The sequence below is a fragment of the Populus alba genome, chromosome 1 (genome assembly GCF_005239225.2).
Source record: "Populus alba chromosome 1, ASM523922v2, whole genome shotgun sequence".
NCBI classification, from domain to species: Eukaryota; Viridiplantae; Streptophyta; class Magnoliopsida; order Malpighiales; family Salicaceae; genus Populus; species Populus alba.
The window spans coordinates 46,766,198-46,777,119 of record NC_133284.1 but is presented as its reverse complement, the minus strand read 5'-3'; the positions used below and the strand labels follow the sequence as shown (position 1 = coordinate 46,777,119).

The window sequence follows — 10,922 nt, the reverse complement described above, 5'->3', positions numbered from 1 at the left end:
TATTTAGCTTTTGTAATTGCTGATCAATGATAGCTGTAAATATATCAACTCGGTAATGATGCTCAACTGTTACTGATTTTGTTTTACGACGAGATCGTCCCACACTAGAAAAAAAAGTATCCATATCAGGAACTTCAATGTCTTGATGCTTACAAAATGATGTCACTTCTTCTAAAAGAGTTTCCCAACCATCGTCTCTTAACTTCTGAATTAAAGTCTTTGTGCTAGTCACCAAATGCATAGCATTTAAAATGTCTTGAGATTTTTGTTGCAATGCTTGACAAAGCATATAAGTAATTCCCATAACATTCTTCATTATATGTAAGAAGAATGCAAAATCAAATGACATTAGCAACTTAAATGAAAAGGCCGCATCACCTCGTTGAGAATAAGTAGATCCATCTAAAGCAATGTTCTCAAGAACCAAGCAAGTTGCCCCATACATTTTTATCAAACTGCAATTGATTTGAAATGCGAACTCCATCTGCTATCTCCAGGTCGTTGCAAACCACCTACTTGATTAACTCCTTTACCCGTTTCAATCTCACCAATATCAACTAGATGCTCAATTGTAGTTGTTTGAAAAGCCCGTAACTCATCATTACGCTTGCAAGAAGCACTAACAATGTTAATAATAAAGATCAAATTCTGAAAGAAAGTGTGAACATCAGATATTTCTCTAGCTGCAGCAATAAGAGCTAATTGTAACTGATGAGCTAAGCAATGTACATAATATGCATAAGGGCAATCATTAATGAATAAAGCTTGCAAACCATTCCACTCTCCACGCATATTACTGGCACCATCATATCCTTGACCCCTAATATTTTGAACTTCAAGATTATGATGAGATAAAACAAAGGAAATCTCTTCCTTAAGAGTTGCAGTAGTTGTATCTTTGACATGAACTATATCCAAAAATCGTTCTCGTATAAATCCACTTCTATCAACAAACCTAATAACAAGGGCCATTTGCTCTCTTCTAGATTCATCTCGAGCTTCATCAACAATTAAACAAAATCTTGCATCACCAATCTCATGATGAATTGAAGACTGAACATTTCTAGCAAAGACATGCAAAATTTCTTTTTGAATTTGATGTGAGGTGTATTTAGCATTTTGTGGAGCATTACCCAAAACAAGAGCACCTACTTGTTCATTGTATGATGCTAAAAGTTCCATCATTTCAAGAAAATTACCTCGATTTTTTTATTCTGGACGTTCATCATGCCCTCTAAAAGCACATGCTTGAAATGTGAGCCAATGAACAATATCTATTGAAGCTTTAATACGCAATCGATTATTCTGAACTTCTTGAGTAGTTTGCCTCTTAACTACCTTCTCAATATGACATGACTGATTTTTCAAATTTTCCAAGCACCTGGTAGCAAATCTATGAGCTGAATTTGGACCTTTTCCCATATGAGTCAAAAAAGCACATCGTTCCCCATCATTAACTTTCTTCCAACAATTAAATCCTTTAACAGTAAATGTGTCTGATCCTGGCTTTCCAGATGGTTTACTTGAAAATAAATAGCAAGGGAAACAAAATGCAGTATTTTTCTCTGAATATTCAAGCCACGGATAACTTTTGAACCAATGAGACTGAAATCGACGAGGATGTTTATTACCAGTTAGCGAATATTCAGACATCAAAGGTTGATATGACCCCAAATTAATGTATGCCCTTCGAATTTTATCTTGTTGATTAACCGGGTATTCCCAAATTTGAGGACGATTGCTTGGATCTCTAATTAAATAAGCAATATCGATTCTAGTAAGAGGCTACTCACTAATCAGTGCAGGTTCTTTGTAAACTGAAGCACATAGAGGCTGCTCAACCATAACTTCAACATTACTTGGAGCTGGTTCACTAAGCTGTGAGTTATCAATATTTTTCCTTTTTTTTTTCAAAAAAAGAATCAATTCTTCTTATTTTGTTCATGGTTCAACCTAAAATCAAAACATATATAGTGAGAAAAAATTGATAATTTTGGTGGCTCTGCTAAAAACAAAACATAAAAAAAATCCATGCATAATCAAAAACCAATAAAATATATCTAATTAATTAGGAAAAAAAATCACTATAACAAGAATTCAAAAAACAAATTATTAGAACTAGCAAATTTGAAAAAAAAAAAGCAAAAATTATAAAAACAAATCTTATTAAATTCTTAATAAACATCTCAAAACAAAAATAAAAATACATTTTAAATTTGAGTTATCGATATCCAATTACGTACCTTGTTTTGTTTACTAAGAGATAAATCAAACAGTACTCTGCTTTAATCTTTCCGCATAAAAATTCTATTTAAAATCTTTATTCTTGTTTTTGTTTTGAGTGGCTGCGTTGGAATTACAACAATTTATATTAGGGTTATATTATAGCATAGGGAGGGAAAAGACAAAAAACACATTCACCCTTTATATTTATTTTTCATTCCCTGGAGGCTGGAGACACATATTGCTTTCCACGTAGGTTTTTATCACAGTCCATTAATCACAGCCCATTCTTTTCAGCCTTTCTTAAAAAAAAAAAAAAAGTCTTACAGGGGCCCGGGCCCCTGCTTGCCCCCCCTTCACTCCGCCCCTGCTCCTCGCTATCCGCTGTCAAATTTGTCCTCGACACATAGCACTAACCCCACACGGCACTCACCCCTTCCTTTTTTCTTTTTTAAAAAACAAACAATAACCATGCCGCTGTTCATACACACATAATTCATAGAAAATTTGTTTTTCATTTTAGTCATACACTAACCCCACACGACACTCACCCCTTTTCTTTTTTGTTCTTTTTTTTTTCTAGAGATATGTTGCTGAACTAAAATATGTTTTGGATTTTAGAATGTGAAAAACTGTTGGCATGAGCTGTACAAACCGAGAGACATTAGGAAGCTACAGCTGTAATAGTCACGTTTATCTTCTATTTATGTAAATCCTGATTGTCAGGGGATCGTAATTGTTTCCTTTCCAAACACAACTAGAAAGGCTGTATATTATGATGTATAAATCCCCTGTTTCTGGAATAAGAATATACAATTGAATTCTATAGAAACCCTACTCAAACTAACATGGTATTAGAGCATAGATCCTCAAATTGATCTACTGCTACAACAAAAGTTGCTGGAACCAATAGCAACATACAATAATGGAGGGAATAGAAGGAATGGAAGCAACACCGACAGAACTAGAGCACCCAAATACGGCTGCAAATCTTGAAGACCTTATGGCAAGAATGACTCAAGCCATAAACCAGAATCAAACACAGACTCCAACTGTAATGCATGATATTACCGCGACACAGATTGGTATCAAACTCGATGGTACCAATTATGCTTTATGGTCCCAAATTGTTGAGAAGTTCATCTCAGGAAAAGACAAGTTGGAATATATAAATGGTGATCTTCCACAACCCGAACCGAATGACCCTTCATTTAGGAGGTGGAGGACAGAAAACTCAGTGGTAAAAGGATGGTTAATTAGCTCAATGAACCCATCCTTGGTCAGCAACTTCATTCGATTCCTTACAGCTAAACAGGTATGGGATTCAATTGTTGTAACTTACTTTTATGGGACTGATACATCTCAGGTATATGATCTAAAGAGGCGAGTAAATAGATGAAACAATCAGGGGAACCAATTGAAAAATACTACAATGATCTCCAAGGCTTATGGAGGGAGATTGACTTTCGTCGTCCAAACCCAATGGTTTGTGTTCATGATATATAAAAATACAATACTCTCTTGCATGAGGATCGGGTGTACACCTTTCTCGATGGATTAGATGACAGGCTTGATAAAATCAGGAGTGATGTGTTGCAACTGAAACCATTTCCAACTATAGAATAGGCGTATGCCCATGTCCGGAGGGAAGACATGAGGTAGGCCGTGATGCTGTCCAACAGAGGAAATATTCCAAATGCTGCTGCAATGATCTCTAGAGGTATGAGAACTGTTTCACAAAACAAGTTTACATTGCAGGTAGCCAAGACTGGAAACTCCTCTTCACACGGGGGGAAATTAAATCCTAAAAAAACTAAGGGCCATGTGGAAGGAGGATGCTCCCATTGTGGGAACTTGAAACACACCCATGAGACATGTTTTAAAATACATGGCTACCCCGAATGGTGGACAAAACTCAAGGCACGAAAACAAAAAGAAGCTGCTGGTGGAACTGGAAGAGCAGCCATGGTTAATTCAGCCCCCATAAATCCAGAAGCCACCCTTTCACTCGTCCCACTTGTTGAAACAAAGGAGGACATGGCAGCCTCTCTCGGTAATCCAGGTAACAATTCCAGTAATGATAGCAATGCCTTACTTGTGTCTAACGCATGCAAGAATGAAGATTGGATAATGGATTCAGGAGCTACTGATCATATGATGTTTTGTCAAGATGATCTTGTGGAAATTTCAGAGCCAAGGCGAAATAATATATTCAATGCCAATGGGGTTATGTATCCGGTTAAAAGAGCTGAAACCGTAGATATATCATCTTCAATCCCATTGGCTAACACTCTTTTAGTACCCTCTTTTTCCAGTAAATTATTATTAGTGGGACAAGTCACCGAAGAACTCAATTGCTTAGTACTAATGTATCCAACATTTTGTCTATTTCAGGATATTCTCATGAAAAAGATTATTGGGCGTGGTACTAAAAGAGAGGGGTTATACTACATGAACGAATTCAGTTTCAACAAAGTCAATACCATGAGTCGCACATCTAGCGCACACGAAGAACAGATTTGGTTATGGCACGCTCGGTTGGGGCACCCTTCATTTAGCTACATGAGACATTTATTTCCGCAGTTATTTTCAACTTTGAGTTACTCAAATTTCAGATGTGAAACATGCATATTGGCCAAGAGTCACTGTGTACCTTTTCCAACTAGCATGAATAAAAGTGATATTCCATTTACTCTAATTCACTCTGATGTTTGGGGACCTTCCCCTATTACAACTATCTCGGGTATACGATGGTTTGTGACTTTTGTAGATGATTGTACGCGAATGACATGGCTATACTTGTTGAAATGCAAGGATGAAGTTTTTGGTGTATTTCGAGCATTTCATGCTATGATTCAGAACCAATATTCAGCAAAGGTTCGTATTCTTCGGACGGACAATGGGGGAGAGTATATGAATTGCGATTTTCATGAATATTTCCAAAGAACTGGTCTCCTCCATGAGTCATTGTGTAGTCAGACACCACAATAAAACGGAGTAGCTGAAAGGAAGAATCGACACATCTTAGAAACTGCACGGGCCTTGTTGATTGGATCAAATACACCTGGCCGTCATTGGGATGATGTTGTTGCTTCAGCTATGTATCTAATGAACCGTATGCCCTCTAAGGTTTTGGATTTCGACACCCCATTACAGGTTTTGTCAAAACAATGTCACTCTACCATCTTTACTCCTCATTAAGCCACATATATTTGGATGTGTTGCCTTTGTTCATTTGCATAAAAATCAAAGGACCAAGCTGGAACCGTGTGCTGTTCGGTGCATATTTTTGGGGTATGGTACCAATAAGAAAGGGTATCGCTGCTATGACCCGAATAAAAATCGAGTGTATTTAACAATGGATGTCACATTTGTAGAATTGAACAAGTTTTATTCACCACATATATCAGCTTCTTCTCTTCAGCGGGAGACTTGGGATGAAGAGCAGAAGTGGTGGACAGAACAAATTGAAGAAACAGTGGTGACAACAGCTCCTACTGTAGTGACAATGCACCTTCACAAAAGGAGAAAACCATGGTGACAGCAGCCCCTACCGTGGTGACAGTGGTGCCATCACAGGAGGAGACAGAAGCAGCTGTTACATAAATGGATGAAAATATGATGACATCGGATGCTGCTAGACATATAGAGGAAGAAGCAATAACGGGAACATCATCAGGAACACCATCAACAATTATTGACTCTGACGATAATGGCCTGCATGAAGACATTATGGTTATTGACTCTAATGATGAATCTCCTAGCAGAAGAACCCCTCTTGTGGAAGTACCCGACAGTGACAATCCTTCTCCTGAGAATATTCCTGAGGTAAGACCTTCTACATCACCTTCCAGCAATGTTTTGGATATTGCAACTGGTTATCACTTACCTTTTAGGAGTAACCGTGGAAAAGCTCCAGCTCACTACTCTCCTAGAGAAGCAGGGAAGAAATCCAAGTACCCAATTTCTAATCATATGACAACAAAAGAGTGGTCTGATCCTCTTATAAAATTTGCGCAAAAGCTGTCTTCAGATCACATTCCTTGTGGAGTCCATGAAGCCTTCGCAGATCACAAATGGTCAGTAGCAATACAAGAGGAAATGGAAGCTTTGAATTGGAACAGAACTTGGGATCTTGTCCCACTGCTGGCTGGAAAGAAACCAGTGGGGTGTAAGTGGGTATTCTCAATTAAACACAAAGCAGATGGATCCATTGAATGATACAAGGCAAGGTTGGTGGCTAAGGGATATACTCAAACATACGACATAGACTATCAGGAGACATTTTCTCTGGTAGCGAAGCTAAACACTGTGAGGGTGCTGTTATCCGTGGCTGCAAATCTAGATTGGCCCCTACACCAATTTGACGTGAAGAACGCCTTTCTTCATGGAGATCTTAAGGTAGAAGTATATATGGATATCCCACCAGGCTATATGTCATCCTCCACAGGAATTGTCTGCAGGTTACAAAGGGCATTGTATGGGCTGAAACAATCACCGCGTGCATGGTTTGGTCGCTTTAGCATGGCTATGAGAAAGTATGGTTTTCAACAAAGCAACTTTGATCATACTCTCTTCCTAAAACGACGACTAGGGAAAATAACTGCCTTGATAATCTATGTCGATGACATGATAATCATAAGAGATGATTTAGAAGAAATCTATAGACTGGAGAAACATTTGGCCATGGAATTTGAAATGAAGAACTTGGGTGGACTCAAATATTTTCTTGGAATAAAAGTGGCCAAATCAAAACAAGGCATCTTTCTATCACAATGAAAGTATGTACTTGATCTACTGGCTAAAGTTGGAATGCTCGACTGCAAGCCGGCGAATACTCCAACAATTCAGAATCAGAAACTTGGGGAGTATCATGATCAAACCCCAACCGATAAAGAGAGGTATCAATGACTAGTGGGTAAGCTAATTTATTTATCTCATACTCGTTCAGATATTTCATACACGGTGAGCGTGATTAGTCAATTTATGCATTGCCCTAGTAAAGATCACATGGATACGCTTGTTCAGATTCTTCGATACTTGAAATCAGCTCCGGGAAAGGGGATTATGTTCTCTAAGAATGATCACTTAGATGTTGAAGGCTATACAGATGCAGACTAGGCAGGAAACTTGGTCGACAGAAAATCCACATCAGGATACTTCACATTCGTCGGAGGCAACTTGGTTACGTGGAGTAAGAAACAAATGGTGGTAGCTCTATCAAGTGTGGAAGCCGAGTTTAGAGGTATGGCAAAGGGGCTTTGTGAGCTTTTGTGGCTCAGACGCCTGCTTTCAGAAATTGGCTTTGCACCAAATTCAGAAATGAATTTATATTGCGATAATAAATCCATGATAGAAATATCTCAGAACCCAATCCAACATGATAGAACGAAGCACATTGAGATAGATTGGCATTTTATTAAGCAGAATCTTGAAGAAAAGGTAATTCGCTTTCTGTTCGTCAGATCAGAGGACCAACTTGCGGACATGCTTACAAAAGCCGTCTCAAACAAAAACTTTCACAGCTCACTTGACAAGCTGGGTATCAAAGACATTTCTACACCAACTTGAGGAGGAGTGTTGGCATGAGCTGTACAAACCGAGAGACATTAGGAAACTATAGCTGTAATAGTCATGTTTATCTTCTATTTATGTAAATCCCGATTGTCATGAGATCGTAATTGTTTCCTTTCCTAACATAACTAGGAAGGCTGTATATTGTGATGTATAAATCCCCTGTTTCTGGAATAAGAATATACAATTGAATTCAACTATAGCTGTTTTGGATTTTAGAATGTGAAAAACTACAAAAAGAAAGGCTTCAAAATTAATTCCAACATTAATCACCTTACACAGTGCATACAGAATCTGTACTAAGATAGATAAGTTTGTCACCGGGACAATATCAAGAATAATAATTGTTAATTTTGGTGATAATTTCATTTTTAGTAGTCACAATTGCTGTAATTCTAATAAGAGAACACGGCATAACAATAGAGAAACAAAATATCAACACCGACAACATTAAAAGCAATCTATCTTGGTTCTAGCTCTGAAACCAAGCATTCGTTAACTGAACATGGTTTGCTGAGGTTGGATGAACAGCTTGCTCCGATCACATCCCTTTCAGTGAAGAAACCTGGTTGCTTAGGCTGAGGCAGTGCATCATCATTACCTAACACCAAAACTACATTTGACATGGTTGGCCTCATTTCTGGATTTTCTTGCACGCACAATAAACCACGTGAATTGATCGTAGCACTTCTGATAAATTGCATGTTATAGCTATTGAATCTGCAGCCAGCTCCAAAGACCTGTTTTCTTTGAACAGTATCCAAGCCTGATAAACAAAACCATGTTATTATATACAGATTTGATATCTAGAATTAAGAAAATATTTGCAGTGACTCCATCTCCCCATGACTCTTTGATCCAAAACCATCATGCATATCATTTTCAGACTGGATTAGTTTGCAGACTTTTACAAATATTTAAAGCATTTGAAGTGTCCGAGTGTCAAAAACATTTCAAGCACCTGCAACCTAACATAGGTGCTCAAGAGTAAGATGAAAAGAAGAGTAAATAAAATAGTTTTGAAACTTACATGCCCAAGAAGGTTGAGATGGTGGTCTGGATGACTGAATCCTCTGTTCTTGTTCCACTCACTATCTCTAGCACCAATACACCGAAGCTGAAGATGTCTGATTTTACCGAGTAGAGTCCATGATTTGCATACTCAGGGGATATGTAGCCGCTGCACTCATTCATGGAATGTTAAGTGGTGTCTGTGAAAAAAATGAAGATAAAAATCATATGTCGAAGAGACACTTACTATGTACCAGCCACTTTATTAGTATTGGCTTCAATTTCATTTCCTCCAAAACTTCTAGCCAGGCCAAAGTCTGAAATTTTCGGGTTCAGCTCATAATCCAATAAAAATATTGCCGGCTTTCAGGTCTCTATGAATTACTCTTAATCTTGAATCCTGGTGAAGATAAAGGAGCCACGAGCAATACCATTGATAATGTTGAAGCGCTTAGGCCAGTCAAGTAGAAAGCTTCGTGTTTTTTCTGTCAATTATTTGCCCAATTCAAATCATTATAGCATCAGATTCCTAAATGGATATGACAAGGTTACGAAAAGAAAGGTAATGCGCACTTAAAAATCAAAGAATGTTCAAATAAAATCACAAATTGGAAAGAATTTGTAGCGGTTTTGAGAGATTCATACCGAAAATAAAAAAGTCCAAGCTTTTGTTAGGCAAGAATTCATAGATCAACATCTTTTCATCTCTTTCGATGCAGCATCCTAGAAGCTTCACTAGATTCCGGTGCTGAAGTTTCATAATATAATTGGCTTCATTTTCTAACTCATCAAGACCTTGTCTCGAAATCTTAGAGAGCCTCTTCACTGCTATTTCTCGTCCATCTGCTAATGTTCCCTGCAAACAATCATTCAGTATCATAAGCAATCAGTTGTCTTGTAAGAATAGGGAATCACAGTGTGATGTCATTGTTTTATGTTTTAAGGCTGTCGTGACTACAAAGTTTGAACACTTTCCGAGCAGTCATTGTTTTATGTTTAAAGGCTGTCCGTGGTAGAAGTTCCAGGCAAACTAATACCAACAAATTATAAAAATCAGTCTGTGCCATGAAAAATTGAAGCAATCTAGTTGCCTGATTGTTTTTAGATTAGTACCTTATAAACTGTCCCGAAGCCCCCTTCTCCAAGTTTATTGTCGGTAGAGAAATTATTTGTTGCACAAGCCAAGGTACTGAAATCAAACAATGGAAGTTCCAGATCTTCCTTCCTCTGCATGTTATTTGAACTTCTTTCCAGAGCTTCTGTCATTTGTCCTGCAGGCAGAACTGGCATGAATAAGAAAGAAGCATGGGAACAATATTTTTGGTTCCAGTAAGCCACCAAATACTCTTTTAACATTTTGACGATGCCTTCCAGTTTTAAAAATCAAAATTCAAAAGAAACAAAACATCTTATCTGAAAATGGAGAGATGGAGTACTTGTTAAATGTTCATGGTGTGAATTACGTACTGTTTTTCTGATGCTTCTTCATCCAAGCATACAAGACCAAGGCTAGGCCAAGGAACAGAATCCCAGTAGATAACACAGTGCTTATTATGATCCTTTTCTTGGCTTCGGATTTTTTATTTATCCTGGCACCATCTCCAATATCTACAGCATGGAAGAGAAAAACTGGAGTTAAAAGACAACAATAGGAAAGTCAAGAGGGGTAGAATTTTTATTAGCTACAGCACCCTTTATCATGGTTATCTATTATCTACGATTTGTCGTGTGGATAGTGTTAATGGTAATAAGACAGATGCTCATGGAAACAATTCAACTGCAGCTGTAAGCCAGCAACGTGGAAACCAACATGGAAACGAATCAGCCCTCATGGAAACAAATCAACTGCAGCAGTCAGCAGCAACATGGAAACAAATCAAAGAGACGTTGGCTAATTAGAATCGCCAGCAACAATGGAAACAAACCAACTCTCATGGTAACAAGACACAAACAGAAAGAGACGTTGGCTTGTTATGGAAATAAATCAACAGCAGCAGCAATGAAAGTTTATGACAGGAACCAGAAAGAGAAAGAGAACGTTGGATTGTTATATGGAAATAGATCAGCTAAGAAATGGCAAGTCAATGTATCCAAATTAAGCAACTTGTAATGTT

At 37.8% G+C, this 10,922-nt stretch overlaps 2 protein-coding genes and 1 pseudogene across 2 annotated transcripts; 1 reads left to right on the top strand and 2 right to left on the bottom strand.

Annotated features, from left to right (window-relative positions):
- Positions 1-450: 450 nt before the first annotated feature.
- Positions 451-1,182, bottom strand: LOC140955273 (uncharacterized). The gene has a single exon (XM_073407508.1). The coding sequence runs from the start codon at positions 1,180-1,182 to the stop codon at positions 451-453; it is 732 nt and encodes a 243-aa protein (XP_073263609.1).
- A 1,966-nt stretch (positions 1,183-3,148) lies between these two features.
- LOC140955272 (uncharacterized) lies at positions 3,149-5,764 on the top strand. Its single transcript, XM_073407506.1, has 5 exons — positions 3,149-3,589; positions 3,982-4,521; positions 4,618-4,760; positions 4,839-5,132; positions 5,380-5,764. The coding sequence occupies exons 1-5, from the start codon at positions 3,149-3,151 to the stop codon at positions 5,762-5,764; spliced, it is 1,803 nt and encodes a 600-aa protein (XP_073263607.1).
- Positions 5,765-8,258: 2,494 nt separating this feature from the next.
- LOC118036327 (G-type lectin S-receptor-like serine/threonine-protein kinase SD1-1) lies at positions 8,259-10,413 on the bottom strand (annotated as a pseudogene).
- Between the last annotated feature and the right edge of the window lie 509 nt (positions 10,414-10,922).

Coding starts and splice junctions, on each gene's coding strand:
- LOC140955273 (XM_073407508.1), bottom strand. CDS start 1,182: ATGGAACTTTTAGCATCATACAATGAACAAGTAGGTGCTCTTGTTTTG.
- LOC140955272 (XM_073407506.1), top strand. CDS start 3,149: ATGGAGGGAATAGAAGGAATGGAAGCAACACCGACAGAACTAGAGCAC. Junction 3,590..3,981: donor ATGGGACTGATACATCTCAG/GTATATGATCTA, acceptor TTTACATTGCAG/GTAGCCAAGACTGGAAACTC. Junction 4,761..4,838: donor ATTTGGTTATGGCACGCTCG/GTTGGGGCACCC, acceptor CTCAAATTTCAG/ATGTGAAACATGCATATTGG.